At 41.6% G+C, this 25,250-nt stretch overlaps 1 protein-coding gene across 1 annotated transcript in view; it reads right to left on the bottom strand.

Moving 5' to 3' along the window:
- The window catches only part of ADAM12 (ADAM metallopeptidase domain 12), a 164,039-nt gene that overhangs the window by 126,217 nt on the left and 12,572 nt on the right, over positions 1 to 25,250 (bottom strand). Inside the window, exon 3 of the mRNA XM_088520011.1 lies at positions 20,013 to 20,146. Within this exon, the coding sequence (XP_088376137.1) occupies positions 20,013 to 20,146 (134 nt within the window). The remainder of the gene's footprint in view (positions 1 to 20,012; positions 20,147 to 25,250) is intronic.

The following is a 25,250-nucleotide window of genomic DNA, read 5'->3' as shown; positions in this document are numbered from 1 at the left end:
GGAGGATTTAACTGCAGTGCATCCTGAGCTAACCATTGCGGCCATTACAACAAGCACGAGGTAATTCAAAACACGTCCTGGGATGTCAGGGTGGTGGGGCCCTTTGGGTGGATCATATGTGCTGCGCTGCAGAGGGTTTTTACGTTAAATTTAGAGTGAACAGACACCTGGTGTTAGGGTTGACTGGCTTCTTTTAGGACGGGGGGAAGGTTGTTGAGTTTGTTGTTAACATATTTTTTCTTAGCATCGTTTCTGCAGGTCAGTGTTTGTAGCTCCAATAACAGTAGCTCTCCGCTTACTGTGTGGCTGTGTTTGGGGCAGATAATGCAGAGATGGCCCTGGAAACTTTCAGGTGTTCCGCAGATTTTCACTTAATGCTCCTCAGCACTCTCTCTTTCGTGGTTAGTCTTTCCTTTTCCATCACAAAAGGTAGCTGGTTTGTATTTTAGGTCTAAAAGGAGGACTCCTCTGTATCCAAAAGTGAGAATTTTCCTTCAGAAGACAACAAACCCCCAAAGCTGATGGGACAGTAGTATAATCTACTAAGAATACCTAAATACCCTGTGTAACATCATCTGTCCTTGGGGAAACTGTTGCATTAAAATTTCCATTGCGATTTAATCCTGAAAAAATTATCTGAAGTCAAAATACAAAACAGATAATTTGAGATGATCAGCAATGCTTAAATGACTGTCAGAGCTTTACTGCATTTGTTCAAGGAAACCTGTACGCAGTAGCCTATCTGTCTCAGATAATCTTTATTTTCTGTTACTTGTGGTAGTTCACTGGCGTTGTGGCAGGCAGATAAAAGCAAAGCAGGAGTCCTGTACGATAATGGAGTTATCAAAAGGGAGGAAATGTGACAATGTACTTGAGTCATACACGAACATGAAAACAACTGAGTGTTGTCCCAAGATGATAACTAGAAATCCTGCTCTCCTAATGGAATGATCTGGTAGCTTAGGTCTTGCACAGACAGATCTTGGAAAGAGGTTGTCTTACATAAAGAACAATTAAAATGAAGTTTGTGTCATGCAATTTTATTCACTGCTCATCTTCTAGCTGCAGGAATGACTGCAGCTTCCTTCCAGAATTTCAAAGCTATTTTCAGGTCTCTTTTCCCATACTTCGTATGGGAATTAGACTCATGCATCCACAGACTGTCCTGAAAACTATATATTTTTTTCTGTTTTGCTGTATTGGTCCATGAGATTGAGGTCATGTAATTGAAACATTTTGAGTCTTCTGCAGAATTATTATTTTTCTGTTCTTTAACGCTACGGTCAGCTCAGCAAACAAGCAGTAATATTTTTATTCATTTGCACCGTGCGGTAGAGCAGCTGAAGGTGACAGTGAACTTTTCTTCATTCTTTGATAACATGTTGCAGGCGCCTTTCAGATGGTTCTTTCTCTGTCATCTCAAAATGCTGTGCCATATTGATTTTTGCTTTTCCTCTGAGGGGCTGAAAATTTCAACAGTAACCCTGAAGCCAACTGAAATAATTGATTATCTGTTTTTACCTCCTCTTCAGTTATTTACCTCAGCCCCTTCAATGGCAAAAGGGCATGCTATTTCTAGATGATTTAGTGTGAAGGAGAGCATTGCTGAGCTTTAATATGAATTTGTATAACCTTGATATTGGGGGCTAGTTTTTATACCCTCCAACTTATTTCACATGTCATGTGAGAGCTTAGTTCAGAAATACCATTTTATAGCTTTTTTATTGAACTTATGAGTAGTAATAAGTGAAATAGATTTCTTATAACCTCATTCAGCAATTGGAAATAGCTCAGCAACTTATCTACAGGAAGAATTAGCTGCATACTGGCCAGCCATAATCGCCTGTTTAGATATCTTTCTTAATGTCTTTTATGAGGAATAGAAAGATTTTGTTTACAGTTTTTATGTGTGTATATTAACGATAATGGCATTTTCATCTGTGTTTTGTCTTTGCCTCTGCGACAAGAGATAGGCTGGTCATTAATACCTTAAATCTCTGAGTATCATTCAGGATAAACCATATGTTTTTGTTCCAGGAAGAGCTTTTCTAAATAAGCCTCCTGAGCTTTTCATACTGCTTTGACACTTATTTTCTACAAGAAGGTAAATGTGTCGATGTGTTACCTGTAAGTAAAGACCTTTTCTAATTAAGTAGAAAAATGTGGGTATAGATGAGCTGGTATAATCATTTGCTTTACTAGAAAGTCTTCAAATCCTTCTTTCTTCTAGGATTAACATTCCAGGATATAAAAATGATTCATGTGCTCTGGAAGCACAGCTTTGGAAAGTTTCTCGAGTTATCCTGAGTAGGCTAAATTGGGGTGAAATATTCCATTCTATTAATTTAAAAAAATAGTAATATTTGATCTGTTTTCATATACCTCCTTTATCAACTTCAATAATTATCAGAGACAGATTGCAGTTTGAAACAGTGGAAATGAGGTACTGACTCTTCACTTTTGCTTTGCATTCCACTATTCGCGATGCAAAAGGGAACTTGACTCCAGAAGCACATCTGTGATTGCAATAGCAAATTAGCAAAGAAGATTTAATCTGAGCCACATAATACAGCAAGATGTTTAGAGAGAATAAATCTGAGCTAAGAGATCTTGGCACAGAACTGCAGCAGTGCAACAGTGTGATTGGTGAGGAGTGTGAGGGATCCAAAAGTGAAGAACAGCATGTGAATAAGCCAAATAATTAAATGATTTAAGCATTAATCTGGCCAACCCTGTGAGTTCATTCAGGGAAGCAACATACATATCATTGCTTCTCTGGAGATTGCTGCCTTGTCAAGGATTCAGGTTAGCCAGGATATTTAGACCTACCCTTTACTCTCATTAAAAAAGAAGTCTTCAATTTCCTCGGTGTTGGAAACTGACTGTATCTTTTTGCCTTTAAATAAATTTCATTTAGTTGCAATTACTCTGGCTTCAAGATTCTGAAATCAAATGAATTAATGAAAATGGAAAATCAGAACTCTTTCCTAATTAAGAACTGAGTTTTTCAAGGAATATGAAAGGAACTAATTTAGAGAAAGATTTTTGGAGAGCATGAAATGTGGCTTGAAGGAGATACATGTGCATTTAATATAATTTACTGAACCCAGCCAGATTTGTATTGACGGGAGACAAAAAGCATGTGAAACCCGGCTTCAGTGGTAGAATAACTTAGGGGCTTTCTCGGAGCATTCTGGATCAACTTTCAGCACTCTTATAGCTCACTGAAATGGGTGGTCATCTCAGCATCCTTCTGGATGGACACAGTTCCAAATTACTACTTTAATGTGCATTCTTTTTTCTATATTAGTTAGCAGAACCACAGAAATATTGGGAGGGTGTAGACTGTTTTTTTGGGTTTGCTCTTGAGATGCTTTGTAATCTTTCCCTATAAAAATGGAGAAACAGCCATCCCGAGGCCGCAGAAGCTGCAGGAGTGGGTGAGGATGCAAGTGGCACTGAAGAGCATCACATAACGAGTTGGCAGAGGACTTGGGTAATGCCACCCTGGGCACAACTGGAATGGGCTTCGTTTTCTACTGATCCTGAAACACGACACAATTATACTGTACATACAGACATGTGTGTAGTGCATACAGGTCACCTGCACGCACCCTGCTAAGGATGCCAGGCAGCTCCTGCTATGCAAAACATAACCTGGAGGATTCATAACCTGGAAACATAACCTGGAGGGTTGGTGGTTCCTCACCAATATACACTGTAATAGCTATAGAGAGGGAGAGAGAAGGTGTTTCTAAAGAGGGGTAGGTTTGCACACACGGTAGATGTGTGGGTGGTAAAATATAAAGACAGGAGTTTGCTATTGGATGGGGGCCATTGTATTGCATGACAGAAGGATAAGATGGATAAAACACCCATCCACTGATACACAGTCCTCGACACGGTCTATGCCTACCTTGATTTTTTTGAATAAACATTGACAATATGATGAGCTCTATTCTAACCAAGCACCTAAGAATAGGAAATGAGAGCCCACGTAGATCTTGCAGAGAGGGGGAATTTTACTTTTAACACTATGCATGGCAAAACAGTCTACTAAACTAAATGAGACGTCCTGTATCTACATGGCATAGCCCTCAAAGGAGGACACATTTAATGCATACACTTTTAAATTGGTGAATATCAGCAGCTGTTCATTCACATTATAATTACCCAAATTGCAAAGGACCGTCTGCAACAAGTTCTGTTTAATAACTAAGACTACAAAGATACAATGCAACTGCTTCCTAGCTGCCAGCTCTATTAAGTTTTGTTTTGTAGCACTCTACTACCAAACAGATATGTTTGTTTTCTCTGCACTGCCTTCCACAAAGCATTGTTTAAGCAGCACATAATGTATTCTAACAATGATGTACTTTTTGCTTCCATCTGTTTGATAGCAAAATGAACAGTTGTGATTCATACACACAGTGTAAATACTATATAATGACTATGGGTTTACTTTGAGCAAATTCCAAGTTATTTCATTTCTACGCCAGGTTTTAGTCCATTTTCAAGTTAGGAAAAGATTTCTGACACTAGTCTTGATCTTTACAGGTACTAAGTTTACCTCTAACAAAGGGACTTTTTAAAAATGATTTTTAATCAATATATTTCAGCAGATAATTGGACAGTTGCTTTAGAAACAAGGCTGGCCTATCTGCTCTGTTTAGATGTTAATAAAGAATGAATATATTCGACTTTTAATATATAACTTTTTGAAGTTTTGGTCGAAAGTACCTAAATGTGCTTTAGTGCAGCTTCTGTGCCTGTTACTTAAAACACAATATAAATATCGGATAAAAACTACAGGCCTGGCTTTCTAATGACACCAAACAAGCAGTGTAACAACAGTGCTTATCAAGCTTATCATATTATATTTTTATCATATTATATGAATCCTGTGGCAGGCTCAGCAGGTGCAGATTTCTTTAAAATATAAACTAGTTATTTTGTATTTGCTCCTGGAATGTTTAATCCAGACTGTTTTACCACCTTCAGCATTTATTGCTTAATAAAAAGGAGCTGTAAACCAGGCCCCTCCTGAGAGGGATGCAGCTGAACTCAAGCTGTCCTTGCCCAGGGCCTTCGTTACCTCTGTATTTCTGCATGGCCACAGGACACAGTGGGCTGGAGCTCGTGGATTTTGGCCTGGCACAATCACCTTCTCGGTGTCCTGCTTCCCCAGTGTCATTTGCTTGAGGTTCAGCTCTGGGCAGGGATCTCGGGAGCAAGGCAGCGAGCAGGAAGCCGTTAATTTAAGGAATGCTCTGTGGAATCCCCAGCAGCCTCGTCAAGGGCTCGCACATAACCTGGTGCCCGGGGGGCTGCACGAGGAAGGGGCTCCGGGTGCCTCCTGTTGGGCTGGGGTTGGCTGGTTTTTCTGCTTTTAATCTTTTGAGCTTGTAGAGGGCCTCATATGTGAGGGACGTGGTGCGTTTTGTGACGAGCAGCAGTCTACGTGTGGCTGGCTGACAGGGTAGGAAGCAGGAGAGGTGGAAAACACCGACCACAAATTGTTTTTCCTTCCTCAAAGGAAAAAAAAGAGGTTTAGATTAGAAATTATGCCTTCCAGATAGAAGGCTCTAGAAGCTAGGTAATCCTCTTATCATGCTTCTATTTGTGAGTCCCTGTAGCCAGCAAGAAAGAATATAGTAAGCTCACTCCCTTGTCAAAGAATCACTTTTTGTTGGTTTTTGGGGTTGGTTTTTTTTTTCCAAAATTGGGAACAAACTGCAACTTCTTTGAGTTCTCTGCGTTCTTGCATTTTTAGAGTTGCCCAAACAATTTGTTAAGGGACTGTGATCCTTTGCTACTCCATAGACAAAAAAAATCTGCGGCAAAACACTGTGTTCTCTTTGTTGCTCCTCATTCTGTCCTGCCCCAGGGGTGCACGCTTGTCATCTGACAGCAAGGAGAGCACAGCCGAGTTCGCTGCCCTCAGGAACTTGCAAAACAATATGAATTAAATGTTTATACTTTTCATGTCTGCATGAAGTATCACTTGGTTTTGGAGGTGTTTGGAAGAAACATAGTCTCTTGTGTTTTGTTGCTTTGTAAACTAAAGCCAAAAAAAAAGGAAGTATTTATTGATTTAAAAGCAATGCATGTGGTTTATGGTATTCTTTGCCAATTGTAATTATTCTAAATGTATATGCTTTGTGGACAGCTTGCATTTGTTGGCTTGAACTCCTGTTATCGTGGTAAGGTTCCCCAGGTGGTTTTATTTCTTACAGACTTTCTAGCATGTCTCTTTTTGAGTATTTCGGACTGTGGAGGGATGTGCTGGAGAGATGCAATATGAGCTCAGAGAAGCAATACCTGTATGGAAACCTTTCACGAACACAGAATGTCAGTGCGTGACAAACAAGTGATAAAAACATTATTTCATAGAGATAGCATAAATTACATTGGAGTTGTCCTTACTGGAAATCATGTACTCTTCTCTCAATTACATAATCTTGAATTCCCAAGAATTGTATTAAAATACAAGAAAAGGCATTTAGATTTGTGTGGAATACATCTATGATTTGGAGTATGTCAGACATTCTTCACTTCTAGAGCTTTGCTGAAGAAATAATGTCAATTTATCCTAGCTTTTTTCTGTACATTGGAATACCTATTTTCAGAAACACGGAGGAGACAGGAAATAGTCTCATCCTGATAGTGAACATTGGTGCTCTTTACACAGTGAAGGGCCCTCTGGATTACAAAGCAGCTCTCTGCCCCACGTTAGGATCAGCAGCACCCACCTCATGAGCAGCTGTTTGTCTATCCAACGTCCCACTCTTCTGCAAAACAGGGACCAGGGACTCCAGAGCTTCCCCTCCTCACTGTATCCATGCAGATCGGCTCTTTTCTCCGTGTATTCACTATGAAAAAGCTCTTAGTGAGGTCTAGCTTGCTGCCTCGTAAGACCATTTTTCTTCTCCCTGCTAGATGGGGAGCTTATCTAACATGACATGGAAACTAATTACTCCCCTTTACTTTCCTGTAGCCTCTTACACGCTTGAAGATTTATCGCATCCCCTCCCAGCCTTTCCTTCTCAAGAATGACAGCTTCGGTTCCTACAATCTTCACCGGGGGTCATGGTTTTTAGAGCACTCCATGTTTTCCTCTCTGTATTCTCTCCAGGTGAGAGAGTTTTTTGTGAGGGAAATTGCCCCAGACTAGATATAGTTGAGCAGCTGAAGCCCAAAGGATGCTAACTATATAGGAGATTACTTCACGTGTCCAGCAGACTCTCCCTCTCTTCATACAGGAATTCATACATTCACTTACTGATTCATACATTCATTCATAAATTTACTTACTTGATGACTGTTCTTGTTAGTCATTGATTTTAATGGCTGTTCTATTTCCCCATATTTTACTCAATGACCATCTGGTATAAAAGGCCCTCTCCAGGGCTGGAATCTCAAGGCTGTCATTTCTAGGACAAATATCCCGACCCTGGACTGAAGCCAGGCTCAGGCTTGACCTGCTGTTCTCCAGGCTCCATGGTCATTATTGGCCATCGGACAAGTGGAAAGTTCTCTCACCCAGGACAGCCCACTCTAACTAAGTCATCTCCTTGACCTTCCGTGGATCCGGTGCTTCAAAGGCTTGCACCCCACCAACCACTCGAGCCACTCAAAGCCGTTTTCAGAACAGTTCTAGAAGGCCTACATATATTCAGATATATGCCTAAGTACTGAAGGTATTAAGTTATCACTCCTTTACAATCCCATAAAATAGAAGTCTTAGGACTGCACTTTTTTGTACGATTCAAAGAAATGCAACACCACAATGGTGCAAAACCTTGCTTGTTAAAATGGGACCTATTGCACCAGACTTCTGGTCTAGTGCGCACTAGAGACTTCTGGTCCTCCTAAGTCATAGACATAAGCAGAATTCAAAAAAAAAAAAAAAAAAAAAGCTTTGGGAATGTTCAGTAGTGTCTCTAAACATATCAAATGCTTACCACATCTGGACACTACTTCACTGCATTGCAAGGTATCAGTGAGCACACTGTGTTAAGAGCATGACTTTGAAGCACAGGAACGAGCCAGAGTCTCCTGGCAGGATTCAGATGATTAAGACCATGTGCTGTCTCCTGCGAAATTTTCATCCAGGCTTAACAATGTATAAATGTATAAGATAAGGTATAAAAGAAATAACCATGTATGAATCTATTGGATTTCACTGCATCCTGAGATGAGTCGGGAAGGATGGTTTATCAGCCATATTATGAGCTTAAATGAGAAGATGCAGCAGCCAAAGCACTTAGCAGCTTCAGAGAGGAACTCAGCCAGACAGAGGAACTCATTGAGGTCCCACTAGAAAATAACAGTTGAAGACTGCAGAACTTGGCTAGTTAGAAAAAGAATTAGGAAGAGCAAAGATGCCATGTGTGTACTCATTCCCTGAGGGACTTCTGAGTAAGCGAGCTGAAGGCTTCTGTATTATTCCCTCAGACAACAGTTATTTGCTTCTACATTAAAATTCTGTTTTTAAAAGAAATCTAAACTTCACTAGAGATTTAATGAAGAACTCCAAAATTAACTCTAATCAGAAAGCTGCAAATAAGAATGCCCTTTACTGAAGTCTAAATGTGCAAGTTGTTTCCTCTCCCCGTACCATTACGGTGACAGTGACTTTCCATCCACAGCCAAGATGCAACTCCTAAAGCTGCAGCAGCAGATTTGCACTTTCCAAGAGATGCAGAGAAATGATCTTGTGGGATAGGTAAAGACAGCTATAACAGAACAACAATAGGATTTAATTTTATACTTAATGAATTTCTCACTTGCTCCTGGTAGACTGTCAGGGACCAGAGAAAAAACAGAATGTGGTAACAATTTTACTACTGCTCTTGAGAAACTTTTAAAATCTCATTGCTATGATAAGGAACTATATATAAAATGTAAGAATATAGAATGTAAAAACATAAAATGCCAGGGCGATTACTGAAGAATCAACAAAAGCATATTACAATATTTTCAAATCATTTGTCTTGATTGTGAAGGCTAATTTAATGTTTTTTTTCCATGATTCATATTCAGTTTTAGCAATACACCTTGATAAGATAAAGGTGCACATTTTACCAGTGTTATATTGATTCCTCTTTCGCAGAAGAAGGTTTTGCTGGGAAAAAAAAAATGCCATTAAAAACTTCAAGCGGAGCCCGCAGTTTTCTTCTAAATTATTTATAATGAAAAGCGTTAGGATATTTTCCGTGGTTTTAGTCATTAATGGAAGAGCTTCATTGTATATCTGATTACTTGCAAGAGGGAATACAATTGTATTATGAATTTCTTAAAAAAAAAAAAAAAAAAAAAAAAGTCCTAAAACTCAGAAGCATTAACTTGAAGAACGTGCAATCAAAGGGCCAAAGGGGGCTTGCTCTGATTTACGTTGCTCACCTGAAACTATAACATTTTCAGCTAATGCTCTTCATATACTTACAACTGCTCTTAAATTGCTTCCCAGATTACCGGTGAAAATCCTTGTACTCAACTTTCGACCACTCCTCCTACTAATTTCTTTGGGAACCAAAATCTTGGAAATATTTGTCCCCTTGTTCTGACAACACATGCATCATTAATGCCCACATGGAAGACATCTCTCTTTACCCCCAGAACAGCAAAAAGCTGTGTAGCACGAAAGTATGAAAACAAATAATAATTTTAATCTCAAAAGCCTGTTGGAAAAATTATACTGATGTTACCTACTTTGAATTATCCTTCATTCTCATTTTATGGACAGAAAGTCTACAGCAGCAGAACAGCAAGAGGGGAGATTTTTGGCTGCACAAAGCAAGGAATTTTGGTTGCTATCTGAAACAAGCAAACAAACAAAAGTCCCTACCAGGTTTTTGAAGACTCCCCCTCTGCCACTTGCCCTGCTCCTACTCTCTTGATACTTCATTTCCGCAGAGCAGCATTTTCCTTTCCCGTCACCCTCCTACCAGGATCCTGGGAAACAACCCCTTTTGTATGGAGAGTTTATCCCAATCACCATCCAAACCATTCCAGAACTCAGCCTTCTCCCTTACAATCAACATCCCGGGGCTGCAGCCAGCTCAGTCAGACTCCTGAGCAGAAATGGAAGTCAACATTTTGAAATAACTTTTTATTGCAACTAGAGGCTTCATACTCAAAAGAGTTAACAAATAGACATTCAGGAAGCACAAAACACAGTGCTTTATATTCAATTATAGGTATTTAACTTGGTTTTAATTGATCTCTAAGGGGCATTGGTTTTGTCTGTATATTTTTACATATGCCATTTGCTTAAGCCCTGCAGTTCTCATGCCTTCATATGTCTCAATAGCTACTTCCCTAACAAACATGACATTTCCTGGCAATAAAAGGTTAAAATTCTCTTTATGCTCTCACTATAGCAGAAATACCTTTGCAAGCTAACGGCTGTAATAGGCTGGTCTGTTCCCAAATAAACAGTCGAGGGATTTCTTGAGGTGTTGTTTTGTTTTGCCTTTTTTTTCTTTTTTCTTAATTGAGGGAATAGAATTTGCAGGGCACAGGCAGCTCAGATATTATTTCAGTCAGAAATATGTATGTGTTGTCTTTCCATGTACTTTTTTAAACTAAAGAAAATACATTTACACAGCTTCTGGATATTCATTTTATAGAAAAAAAAATCTTTAAAGCATATCCAACTCATCTCTTTCTGCCAGCTTTCCTTGCCAACTCCTTCTTAGTAATGCCAGTAAATGCCAAAAAAAGTCTGCTTTAAACAATGTTTCTGTCTGTTGCAACCCAGAGAAAGGCCCTTTCTGCGGGAGATACGTGATTTAGAAATCCCACTTTTTCTGCCGTTGCTGGAAATGCACCCTGGGCAGCGCAGGCCGAAGGGAGTGGGCAATATTAACTGCAATATTCTAGAAGCAGCTTGGAGGATGAAATTACACAGCTCCTCTTATTGGCTTTTCCTGCAGCAGATTCATTTCCAGAGCCCCTTCTTTCCTTTGCAAAAGGCAGGTTCAGGGCTGCCGAGGCACGGCCCGTGGCAGGGGCACGGATACTATGGCTGGGTATATCAGCACCTCTGGGAGCCTTTGCTTCCCTGGCACTTGCCAAAATTCAAAGCAGAGCTTCTTCAGCGCTGGTTCTGTTTCGGTACAAGATGTACTCAATGCAAAAACATCTCGGGAAAGATGATGGAATGGCTGAAGCTAAAGTAAATAATGTCATCTGAGAGACACCAGTATAGGATTTCAGCCGAGATCGCTGCCATCTTCAACACTCGCACAAATGAGATGCAGCAGAAAGTACCATCCACCAGCAAGAGAAAAAATCAGGTCTCCAAGGGAAGATCTGCCCGTCCCCTTCCCAGGCAGCAGCTCTGACCTAGCAGGTTTATCCCTGTGCTCGTGCCTTGGCTGCTGGCAATGAGTGTGCACGTGTGTGAATGTCGACGGGCTTCGCTTTCAACGCGCGACGCAAAATGCTGCGGCCCCGGGGGAGGCAAAGCACTCCTGGGGCTGCCGTCAGGCTCAGAAGGGTTTGGTGGGTTCCCCTGGAAAGACCATCGTGACTTAGCAGCTGCCCAGCAGGATAAATAACCTGCAAATACTGCGGTGCTGGGACGGCAGGGCAACCCCAGCGTCACAGCCGGGCATCCCCGCGGGGCTCCGTGCCATTTGGACTGCGGGGAGGCCTCTCAAACCACACTGTGATCCCCGCAGTACTGGGATCACAATACTGGGCATTTGGGATCACACTCACCACAAAATCACAAGCACCTTTGGTTTTCCAGAGGAGAAGGACCTGCAGAAAATACCTGCAGACCCTGGCACACACGCACCCTCTAAAAACCTCCAAAACGCATCATGCAACATCCCCAAACTCATTTGGTCCTTAGCCTCACTAACCTTCATTGCTCCATGGTGTCTACAATACCATAATTTGCAATAGTTTTGTTAAATTAAACCTCAGAAGTTCAACGGTATTTTAAGACCATGTCCTTGAGGGGAAAAAAAAGTCTCTTGCACTAAAGGACACACAATTTTCTCAAGATAGAAATTGCATACAAATTTTCTTCTATCATATCAAAATGATACTGATCATTTCTGCCTCATCTATATGAACTTGTCTAAATTAATTAACAAATTTATTTGGAAGTCATCTCATTTCTAGAAAAATATCAACACTTTGAAATCCTTTTATTCTCAAGATATTACAACTGCATTTAAAAAAGGCTTATTATCAACCCTAATTATACTTTTCTTATCAAGTTTTCAACTGCATATAACCTCTACGATTTTTGCTATGCTTCTTAGAAACGAGGATTATTACAATAGAAGAAGTAAATCTCCCAGGGTTTGAGTTAATCATTTCCAAATAGAATTATAATTCAACAACAAAAGCATCAGCCCTATAGCAACACGACTCAGTGGATCTACCAGTTAAATTTACCTCTTCATGCCTAAAATATACATACCTTGAGCATGAATCTATTTACTAGAGCCTCCCAAGACAGGCGTCTTCATCACAGAAGACACCGAATACTATTAATTCCTACAGACTCCCCTTTCTCAAACAATTTTAAGATGCAACAGGCCTCATGTCCAACTTTCTGCCATGAACAACCATTCCTGCAACGTCTTCCAGGAGCAGAACCTGCTCCGTGGGGCATAAACACATGGGAGGAGAGAGCGCGCTACAGGAGCCGTAACGTATGCAGCTCTACCCAAGGCAACTGCAGCAAGAATGAGAACCAGGGAGATTCTCCTTTCGCCTGTAAAGGATTGATCACGTGTTCGCAGCTGGAAAGGGAAGCATTATTTTATTCCAACACTGAAATTCATACCTTACGCTCGCAAGATCTGTTGCAAGAGACATGAAACAGCCAAGTATAAGCTAAATTAATTCAATATGAAAATGCCTCAGCACAAGTATTTTACCAACCTAGTAAAGTGAAGCATAATTGCAATAACTTAGCTTTATTTAATATGATGTTAAAGGGTTACTAGCACTAACAGCACCACCAAGATCAAGATATTTTTCCATTTATCATGGAAAGCATGATTTATTTGTGTGTGTGTTTTTTTCAAACACCCGTCTGAAAGCCCACGTTGAGGAACGCCGCTTCACCTACGAGGGGAACATATGAACAGATTCGTGCAGCCAGCGGCCGAGACGCTACCTCATAGCTGGTGGGCCCGGGAGCAGCCGGAGCGCAGCCCGCGCGCGGAGGAGCCGCTGGCAGCGCCGCGGGGCGCCCGGCACCGCGATGTCCCCGGCCGTCCTCGCTGGCCAAGTATGACAAAATTCCTCCCGGCAGCGCAGCGCGGTCCGAGCTTCGCGAAGGGAATTTCAGCCTCCCGAGGGCTCCGGAACGCGAAGGGGGGCCGGGGGTGATGGATGGTTAATGTAGAGCCCTGCGTTTTCCGTTCGTTGAAGCAGCAGCCTCCCCCGGCAATATCTGCTATTGATATTGTGCTTGAACTAGCCCGCAAGACTTTACAAACTTAACACGCTGCATCGCTTAAACTAAAAATGAAACGTCCCACTTCTGGGATGCATCCCAATTGCTTAACACTTCCCAGTGTGCCCGAGCACTTCAGGCAGGAAATGAATCCTACTATATCTAGTTGAAACTAGGGCACTGATTCAGTACAGACAGAGAAAAGAATTTCCCCTGCTCAATTACCAGCACAAACGTTTTATTGGTGGTCTCAGGCTCCAGGAACTTACCCAGCCTGTGTGTCAAGCTCCTGTGTACGATCCAGCAAGTTCCTAGAACCGGGATACAACTGAACAGCAGGGCTTTTTTATGGATTTCACAGATGAGTCCAGTTATCAGAGAGATTGTCTGGTTAAACAGGGACAGCATGGGGGGGACACCCGCCCTGTCCCATGCCCAATGCACACACAAGCAGACTGCACACTCAAGGCAGAAGAGGCTCCATTGCTCCAAGGCCAAAGACTGGCTAAATTGGGCTGACCCTCCTGTTGCTGGCTGCTCTATGAAAATAGCTGCAGAGTTGGGGAGAATCTCAGCATTTCCATCACGTAAAAGTCCTGAATTAAATAACTTCCAAACGAATTATTGTGGATTAAAGGATATTTGAACAAATTAGTCCTCACAGTGGCCCTACCAGGCCGGGGTAGAGCTATGCTTGAGCAGGGGGTTGGACTAGGTGATCTCTAGAAGTCCCTTCCAACCCCAACCATTTTGTGAGTCTGCTATTCTATAATAAAAAACAAAAGAAATAACAGCTTGTTTCCTAGGTTATTAAATTAACGACCGCCAGGTTAATAACCAGCAGCTTGAGGAATGGATCTCCCATGGAATTTTATCAAGGATTAACTGAGTTTGTCTCCCACCCCACGGAGGCTACCTGTGCCAAGCTGCATTCCCAGCTGATGACACGGGCTTAGCAGCATGCACAGCTCCGCATCTTATATTGGATGCTCATGAGTCATAAAAATAAGGAGACGACTATAAATTCTGTTTATGCCTCTCTCTCCTAAGATATGTAAAACAACTTTGTAAAAAAAGCTATGAAAACTGTCCCCTCCGTCTTCAAAGACTTAAGCAGCACTGTATGACTCCCCTTAATATAATACAATTGTCTAGAAGTCTAAACTTTGGCAATTATTTCAAATGAAAAGGAACAGCAGGAGGCTCTGTTGAAGTGAATATAAACAATTATCACTCGCATGAAGGCTGTGCCAGCTAAAAAATAAACTCAACCGGCTTTGCTCTTGAAAAGGCTGAGCACATATAAATTAATTATCTGATCTGGCAGGCCTCTCGCTTTGCAGCCCATGCCGCAGCGCCGCGGGGACGGCGCAAACGCACCGCGGCCCTTCTGGGGGAAGCACCACCAGCTCTGCAGGAATGTTGAAGGAATACTGAAGGAATGTTGAAGGCTGTGCACGTGCCGTTGCTCTGGAAGGCTGTAACCAGCCCGTAGGATCGGGCAGGGTGCAGGACAAAGCGCTGTGTTACCCTTGCTGGTTTGCAAGGGAAGGGCAGCAATGCAAGAGAGTGAAGGTGGGATCAGATGAGTGAGGCTTGTCCACAACTCGGCAGCCTTGGCAGCTTCTGACAGGTTTAAGTTCTTGAAGCTGTAGCGAAACTCCCGTGACTTTGTAAGTAATCCAGAGTTATTTCTTATTCCCTTCGCCCACTTTGATTCAATAGCAAAAATCCCTTCAGATGAGGCTCTTTACTAAAAGCAAACCCAAGAAGACAAAAATAAGCCGTGTAACTTGGAGTACATGTCATAAATCTGGAGAATCATAAAGATAACTGACAACTGTCAGACATGATTCTTTTACAGATGGTAGAGAATTTCGCAGTGAGATTTGATTAATCAGTGTCCAAAATGACATGAGGATAATCAAAACTGTGATGGTTGTTTATGAACATGATCCAAAATATGACTCTTTATGAATAAGGCAGGCAGAAATGCAAAACCTAGTTCCTTGCCAGCTCGGTGAGATGCAATGCATGCTAAGCAGCAGAAAATGGAAATATTCGGCCACTTTACATGCAGAGTCTTCTGACTTGTGACAACCGTACACTTAAAAAATAGAAGAAATATGGCCTAACTATATATTTATAGCTGGCCTTCATCTTTATCTTTGCTTTTCACAGCTGAAGTTTATATTCAAGTATAATATAACAGCAAGGGGGAAAAAAAAGTGTTTCTGTGAGAAAAGGCATTCTATCTTTGCATTTTTCTTTTCTCCATTTTAAAACACTTTAAGACTTTGATTTGCAAATCTGATTTATAATAGCCCAGGCAGAGGAATGAAACTGATTTACACTGGTGCAGAATTTGGCCTTCAAAGTTTGCATTTGGTAAGGCAGTTCTCATGCTGCTCGATTCCATGTTTTCCCCCAAGGCAAAATGAATTTCTGATATATTTGGGTTTAAGAGTCATCAGAACCAGAGTCACAGTTGTTTTTTAGCATACAACTCTCTGCAATTCTCCCCATCTTCTGCCTCCTTCTCCCTTCCTTCTCTCGTGTGCTACTCCAGTAACAACAGATCACAAAGCCCAGGTGCTTGGAAAGCCACAGAGCATCCTCCACCTAATGTGAGGTTTAACTCTTCGCAATCTGAGGTCAAGTTGCTTCTCCAGTATACTTTTATTTATTTATTTATTCGTTTATTTTTAAAGAGAGTGCCAGTGATCTCAATCAATGGACTCACTGTGAAGCGAGTGCAGTAGGCGTCTAATCTGTTAACAGGTATTTTGTACCCATGTACCTGCTCATAGTCAACTATCTTGAGGGAGTTATGCAGTAAAACATGCTCCCTAATCTCCATACGTGACTTAAATTTCGTATTAATAATTTTTTTTTCTTTGCATCATTGAATGCCACTTGGACTTGCAAATTCAAAGCAGCCTAAAGCATTCAAGTGCTTTCAGGCCCTACAGGCAGCTCTTCTGGAGCCGTGTCTGACACTGCCTGGCTACACCTCCTTCAGCACCCACCTCAGCTGTGGCTTCATAAATGACATTCGGAGCGCTCCGGGAACACACACATCCCTATGGAGCAGTCTAATATTCCACTCGGAAGGATTTGAGGATCATAATTACAGAAGTATATGCATAAGGACTAAAACATGCAAAGAGTGACTCAGTAGTAAGAACTGAAGGCACTTGCACATAAACCTTTATAAACGTCAGAAGACTGAATTTTGTGAATCAACCCTTTGAACCTATTTCAGGACTTGCAGGTGCTGTCTTTGGCATTTTAAATGCTTCATAACCAACAATAGAGAAATAGCCTGCACTTGAGTGATAGATGTCACAAAACTAAGAAGATCTACCCTCATTTTGGATGACCCTATGGAGGACTCTATGTTTATCTGCATAATTGAATGGAATACATCCCACGCACAAAAAAAAGGTCTCAATTTCCTAGAACCTTACTGCATTATAAGATCTGGACTATTAATAGAGCTGGTTTATCAATAAGTGCTCGGCCTAAGGCAACCAGTGTTGTGCAGCTCCTGTGAGGCAGGGACCTGGCACCCGCTATCTGCAGCGCATTCCCAGCACGGAGCAACGGGAAAAGCTGGAGCCAAACAGATGGTCCTCTAAAAACCTTCCTTAAAGTGTTGTGTGTACCAAAACATCACTTACCCAGCTCGCATCAAACTTGGCTGGACTTTGAAGTCTCAGTTTGAAGAAAAATATTCAACTGGAAACAAGTAGGGAAGAGTCTTTTTCTTGCACTTGTATAATATAAAAATGAAACGATTTGGTTCAAACCTTAGAAAAATTAAGAAAAATAGAACCCAACCCTTTTGGGGTTAGGCCAGGCACTGAGAAAAAGTTGACACAGAATGCAAAGTTATGAACAAATGAAAGAGAGAATTGGAAAGGGAACTGGAATTAAACATGAACTGTAACGACCTATCAACGCATTGTATAATGCACAGACGATTTCAGCGAAGATACAAGTCACATCTGCACAGAATATGGACAGCTATTGTGTGAAAGCACATAGCAGCATTGCACAATAGGTTGGGTCCTGATTTGGTGGTCACATACCCACAAATACAGTTACTCATGTTTAGTCCTGACTAACAACTGCATACTCAAAATAGTAGACACTAATTTTAGCAGCCTACGCAGGATTGGCAACAGAATAATATGCCCAGCTAGCGAAGAAATGCAACTGGACACCACTAAAAATATTCCAACTGGAAATTATCTACACTTTCTGAATTTAACATCCATTAAATAGACAAACCGCATTGTACAGTTGCAAAAAAACTGGTATTTCCATAGCAACTTGTATCAAGTATACCTACCCTGTATTTTAAACATACACCAATTTAGAAAAAGTGTTTGAATGAGCATAGGCACCTTTTCAAACGAGGAAGAAGCAGTAGCAATTCTAACACTACCATGATGAAATCCTGGTCTCAACTTCAGCTTGAAGAAAAAAAAGTAAAAACCAAGCAACCAAAACACCAAACCAGTACAAATGCTATCTGCACAGTAAATGATGGGCTTTCTCAGCAACCAAACACATACTCGGAAGACCAAGACTCTTCAGATGTAACTTGATTATACGTCTGAACTTAAAACTGGGTTTTTATTTGAGCCCATCATGCTCAACAATGCTTGCACGTATCTATGTGATTGAATGTTCTTGGAAAAGTGAGCGCATGCTGATTGTCTTTCAAACAAAACGAGGTGATAGCTGAGCAACGTTGCATTATTTCCTGTGGTGGAGGTGCTTGTAACCCCGCTGGGGAGCAGCGTGTGCCCACGGGCCTCAATTCCACAGAAACAAGCCCGGGCGTTTCTGCTTCCCTTCTGCAAGACTCACCGCGGGGATGGCCCTCACCAGGAGGGTCAGCAGCGTAACCACCATTCCTGACGGATTCCCAACGAGAGATTCCAATGGATTATGGCAGTGGCTCCTGGGGTAAACAAGGGAGCGGTTTTGTCCTCCAGATGAGAAGAAAGGGTACGCTGTGCTAAATGATTAGCATGGCTCCTCAGGGGCTAATTGTTAAGCAAGACTATTTACGATCACAGGATTGCGAATGAGGGCTTTCATTACAAGGCAATTATCTGTACAAAAAATAACTTCAATACTTTGGCATTTTTATACCCACTGCACTATTTATTTTTCTCTATATTGCAAGAGTAACCCCTGGTTACAATACAGAGTAGTTCACACTCTTCTATTTCATTAAAAAAATGGAATAAAATGGAGAAACACTTAGAAATGAGTTGAAGCACTATAGGTCCTATTTAACTGTTGAATGCAACAGTATTTAACTTTCCTGCTTTTGATCAATATTTATGTGACAAGTTATTCATTACCCTTCTCCTCTAACAGTTTAACGCTGTTGTTCTTCCCACAGCCTGATCTGCACTTTTATGTATTTAATTTATAACAGTTTCCATGGAAAAGAAGTATTCAAAGAAAAAAAGTGCTGATACAGCATGTGGATCTTTCTACCAAACCACAAATCTTCTCTAATGTTCATCTTAAACAGAAAGCAATTCTGGGAAACAAATTAATGATATAAATCATATTATCATTACTCACATAAAGATACTCTGTTGTAACTCTTTCAGAAAGCTACAGTGAGTAGCTAAAAGAATCCTATGAGCAGAACGGCTGTTTCTAATTAAATGATCTAAAAATAGAATTGCACATACATCTTGGACCGAGCCATCTGTGTTATCTCCCTAAGATATGTTATTCTATATCCACAATGATAGCCCTTTCATCGCTGCACATAGTCAAAACTGTGAGTGGCCTTCTCGTTTAGGGGAGGAAAAAGGAAGCAACATTTTAGTACAGACAATATCTTTTAGAAGTGAAAAGAGATTTCAAAACAACGCGTCTGACATCTACCTCTGTCAATCATGAGCATGACTCAAAAGGGGAAGGGAAAGGGAAAAACAGAAAGGAAAATTTGTGCAGGAGGGAAGGTGATTTATGGTTAGTCAGAGCCAGTAGTAAATTATGTGTTGGGGAAGGGAAGGCAGAGTGTGAACTGGGACTCACTAGCGATTCCCTCGGCGAGCGCTGCCAGCACTGGGGAAGGTCCCCTGGGTGCCCTCTCCCTGTCACCTGCTCCACGTAACGCAAGACTTTGTGCCCAACAAAAACCTTCCTGAAAGTCCTTGCTGTCAGAATTGGTACCAGCCCATGGCAAAACAGCCCCAAAACGGGCAGAGAGGCAAATAGAACAAGCATATTTGTTTGAGAAGTTACCATCTTGAGCAATGTATGTTAACCCCACTAAAAACATTATTTTACTTTAAGCTTCTATTAACAGAATGAGTGCCACTTTATAATAAGATGCAGTATTAATTTTAACCACATAATTTTAACCTCTTCCATTTATTTAGATTAACTAAGTAATAATTTTAGACAATAGATCCCTACTAATATATAAAGAATGCACTTACAGCTGGTCTGGTGAAGTGCAATCATTTACTTCCCCCCACGGCCTTACAATTATTACACACATTAGAACAAAATGATAGGCAAAACAAAGACTAACCTTTGAATAAATGTCATTTATAGGCGTCCACTGTTCTCCATTCAAAAAGCGGGGAATTATTATTTCATAATCTTCCGTCTGGTCCTTTGGCATCTCTTGTCTTGAGGGTTGTAATTTACCATCCACATTCTCTCCTAGGTGCAGTGAGAAGAAGCATTGCATGTCAGTAGGGAACAACAACATCTGACAACATGAACCTTGTTATTTAAGGGACCTGGTGGTATTTTTCAAAAGGAAATAAGTTCAGGAAAGGAATTAAATGTTAAAACACAGCGGGTTCACACTGTCAGTGTCAAAACCTACACACATTTCTAGGAGAACTGAGGAAATAACTGTGGTTATTTCCACCTGTGATGAGAGGGCATGTTCCTCTCTCAGCGATGTAGACAAAGAGCGCGCGACAGAACCTGCATTTGGCTTGAGGGAACGGAGCAAGCAATCCCATAGAGCATTTGAAATCCATTTCTACAGGGACGTGGATAATTCTTGTGCCTTTTGCCTCCAGATATACAAAAGTTGCTGTTATTTATGAAGGTCCCTTTCACATACTACTCTGATTGCTGCCTTTGTACTAAATAACTCCTCTGTTCTTAGCTGTTTTGTCAGGATTCAGAATTAGGGTGATGGGCCTTGTACAAACACGCGGTGACATAAGGTGTAAGAGATGCAGGATGCAAAGAGTATGGCATTAGGATGCAACACTTCACCAGCTGAAGAAATATTGGCACCAGCTAGAAGAAACCACAAGAAATATTGGCACCAGTTATTTAAAGTTACCTCAAAATCATACTAGAATTTGGAATTTTTTTTCCATCGATGATGCTGGCAGATGGAAAGCAGGGGCGATTGCACTAGATGGCTGTCTTTTCAGCAGCATTAAGAGACTAAGTTGGCTCCAGGGATTCAAAGGAGATAACATTTTTCAGGAATGTTTTTCAGTAATTAAGGTAAGAAATTAGCAAAAGCGTTGATCACTCTGCTCATCCTAATAGTGCTTCTTGCAAGAGACAGTCTTTCTGGATGGTGTTCCAAGCACTCGGGGAAAGGCACTGCTCCCAGGGGGTGTAAGCAGAGCCCTGGCTCCCTCCAGGCGAGTTAACCGTGATTTTGCACAGTGCTGGCTCTCCCTAAGGACTTCCAGGTTTCCCCTTATGCCTCTCCATTTCCGTGGCTGAGGCAGCTGGTCTTCACATTTTTTGAATTTGACTCATGGCATAAATATGATACAGTTTTACTTTCCTTAAACCTCCGAGTTTATTGCACACAGTAGATCTACCAGTTTTAATCCTAAGTATTTGATTGTCCCCCAAGCACTTCTTAATGTGCCATTTTACTCCACTAAATAAAGGAATGCACAGTGTGCTTCATTTTAACAAGTCTGGACTGTGTACGACAAAAGACGGAATATCTAATTGGCCTCAGCATCTCTATATGGACATTCAAGGAGGTCATGAAGTACTGAGAATCCTTAAACATCAAGGATATTCACTCATATTAGCAAAAGAAATGTCTGGAGGAGAATATAAACTCTCACTGAAATAGTGCTCTACTCCTACACAGCAAGATGACTTCAATGCATATTACAACGTCAAAAAGCTATTTGCATGCAACATTTATCAAGTATTTTTCCTTTCACCAAACATAGTAATGCTCCTGTGCCTATCAAAGGAACAGTTCTAAAAAGAACCCTCTATACGAGACCTGGAAATGGAGCTGAGGATAAATCTGAAACAGAGGCCGGGATAGTGTTTAGATACTATGGGAAGTGCCAATCTCCTGCTGTGTGCACTACACCCTTGACCTGCCTCCATGCTGAGCCCTCCTCCATGAGGACAAGGTCTCAATACGCTTTAGAAATCCATCCATCCTCCACTGAAATAAAGGAAGGAGCAGTTGACGACGGTCTAGCAGGACAGAGGGTCATCATTTAAAGGGGATGCTCCAAACCCTGCAGATGATTTTGTTCACCAAGGTGTCAGATCTCATTTCATCCATTTAGGAGAAGGCGCACTGGTCTAATTAATATCCAGAGTAGATGGAACCTCACAGCAGCTCATTCAGATTATCAAGCCTGAAGCTCCTCTCACGGAAATTTATGAAGCAAAACTCACAGAATGAGAAAATTTTGGCTCCAGTCCTGATTTTTTTCTTGGCTCACTACAGCAGTCTCAAGTGTTTGAATTAAATGACTCAGGCCATTCTATTATTTTATAGGATTTGCACTCTGAAATTTTCATGATCTAACCTTTAAGAAACCCTGTGAGAACACTAACCCCCTGCAGTCAGTCATCTACATCGCTTCCATGCAGTCTCACTTTATTGGGTCTTACCTAAATACCAGAAAGTGTCCAAGTCTTTCTGGCATTCCTACATGGGGAAGTTGTCTTTGTTATTAATTTGGCAAAATGTTAAAATCACAGCATTACTGAGAAACAAAACAAAAACAAACAAAAACCAAGAGGAAGGAAAAAAGAAATCTGCATTTGTGTACATATGAGTTATTCCCTTATTACACAGTATGGTCAGAAAGCCCAACTGTTATAAAAACATAACATGAAAATGAACAGTGGTTCAATTTTGTCACCCTTCACTCTTTGGGATCATTTTACATGATAAAGTGGAACTTGTTGTGCAGGGAGGTTACAGTGAGCAAATTTTAATTTTGCACACATTTTTACTCACTTACACAGCAACATTGCATATATAGAAGTGTTGATAGCCTGGAGACAGAAGTCAAGCCAGCTTTATCGGGAGCAATAATATCTTCATTAGAACAGATAGTTTATTTGCAGAAAAGAAAACAGTGAAGCTTTTGGGTACACAAACCCATCTGAAACAACAGCATTTATAAAACACAAAATCAAATGCTGTGTAGGTTCTTTCCTTCAGCCAAATATTGTGCTGCATATCCAAATGTTTTCATTTAAATTACTGCATGTGATAGGAATCGCTGCTTCCTGAAAGGCAGAGGGAGCACTAGGGCCGAGTCACGTGGAATCATTCAGGAAAGCTCTTAAGCACATGCTTAATGCTATGCATCTGCTTAACTCCCCACTGCCCTCCGTGCACTATACGCACATTACAATTTCTTTTGCAAATCAGACGGATGCGTCTCCAGTTTAAGGCCATCACATTAATGTACTATGCATATTTCTAGAAGGCTACGAAATAAAACAACCCATATAGCTGTGAGCTAAACTTGAAACCACTGCCTAAATGTAGAAGGAAGATAAAAAAGGTAAATCTTGTAAAAAGGATTCTGCAGACTGATTGCAAAACTTCAAAGCACAGCTTGTCAGAAAACAAGATATTGCTGCTGATGAAGAGGAACCCCACATATTTATCAGAGATAGGGAAAAATGGCAGTCTAGAGCTCAAATGAACCACAACAAAACAACCATAAGTAGACAGTAATAAGGAGGAGGATAGACATAACTGAAGTGGAAAAGTGCAGGAAACCTTCAAAAAAATGGGGCAAAAAGCCACACAATCCCACACCAGCATCTCATCCAAGCAGTGTTGGCCTCAGAGCAGATAGAAAGGTGGATGCTGGTGGGGATGGCAGAGAGCTGAGGCAATGCCTTGTCACCTGCAGCCCCAACCTCAGAGCACTGCTGCGAACACCAAAGAACACCCTGAGGAAACGCATCTCCTGCAACAAAGGCACTGCTACCCCACAGCTGCCTTCCTTCCTGGCAGCTGGGGTGAGCACACACTTTACCAAGGGTGAGGGTGCCAGACCCCTGGCACAGGCTGCCCAGAGAGGTTGTGGAGTCTCCTTCTCTGGAGATCTTCAAACCCGCTTGGACGCAGTCCTGTGCCACGTACTCTGGGTGACCCTGCGTGTGCAGGGGGTTGGACTAGATGACCTCGAGAGGTCCCTTCCAACCTTAAGCGTTCTATGATGCTATGATAACATATTTATAGTATTGCAGCCAAGTCAGAACCACCCACATGGATGAGTGATAATGGAAAGTTCTCCGTGTCCTGGTAAGATACGAGGTAGCTTCTTACACACGGACTGCACAAAACAGTCCCGTGGATGAGCGTTCTCCACAGGCTCCCTTTTCATCTATATATTTATTTTCCTTAAGGCTTTGCTTCCTGAGGTCTTCTGATGATGATGGACCACCCACCTCCAAGAGGGTGTCTCAGAGGAGCACCAGAAGAAAAGGGGCATGACCAGAGATTGGTGCTCCTACAGGGTTTTTATGGCCTCCGTCAGGTCCCTCGAGGTCAGGGTGCTGCAGCTCTTCACAGGCACGCGGGTATCTCCTCTCCACTACCCATCACCCATGTTACCAGCTTTGATTACAAATTCTTTGGCGCATTACAGCTCCTGACATGGCATTAATAACAAGGCCTCCTCTCTACTGGGGCACTCCGTATCATGGCAATACAAATAGTGTGATAATTGGAATCAGAGAAAGTAAATTTTGATCAAGCGTGATGAGAGGCCACCTGTACTACTAGAAACCTTTATAGTACCCATGTTTCCTATCTTTATCACATTCACCTACTTATTTTCCATTTCACTGAAATGCTGCCTGGTTCGTTCTGACACAAACTCATCTCCCCCTTTTTTTCAGATGAAAACCGTCACAGCCAGGCCTAGCTGTTTTCTATTTTCAGCCAGCACTGAAGGTAGCTCTTTTGATCCACGGGCTCACACCGTGCTCCTTTATCCCGTTTTCAGTTGTATAAAAAGTGCCTCATACAAAAAGCGAGATGAGTAGATGTTACCTATCAGCGACTTTTGTGCTGCTTAAACACAGCGCGTCCGTGGTGCATTTCTACAACCGTTCTCATTCCCGCGGGAACACGCAGGGCCTGCCTGCAAGTAGCTATGATGGTTTTCATCTTTTCACACCATATTTCAGCCCCTACAAGCCGGGAGCAGGACGGAGGCTCCAGCACGCGGGGCTGACATCTCTGTTTAACGGCCGCTGCCTCCTGAGGAAGCCCAGAGCTACTTTGGATGCACGTCGGGTTAAAATTAATATGCTTTTAGTCAGGCGGCGCAGTTTATTTGCCTTTACGATAAACAGAGAAGAGAAGGCTCTCAGAGCTGAATGGACTATGATAAAATGGAATGAAGGGAGGGAGAAAGAGGGAAGAAAAGAAAAGGGTGGGGCAAAAAATAGGAAAAAGAAACCCACACGATTTATTTGCCATAAAGCTGCCGGGTTTGTGGCTTGGAGGAGGGACTCTGTGCTGGGATGCTGGGAATTAGGCCCA

This window comes from Tinamus guttatus, unplaced genomic scaffold (assembly GCF_059628265.1).
Source record: "Tinamus guttatus ecotype Peru unplaced genomic scaffold, ASM5962826v1 Tinamus_guttatus_pri_ptg000079l, whole genome shotgun sequence".
NCBI lineage: Eukaryota > Metazoa > Chordata > Aves > Tinamiformes > Tinamidae > Tinamus > Tinamus guttatus.
Note: the sequence above shows the minus strand (reverse complement) of the source record. Positions and strands in the feature narration are given on the sequence as shown.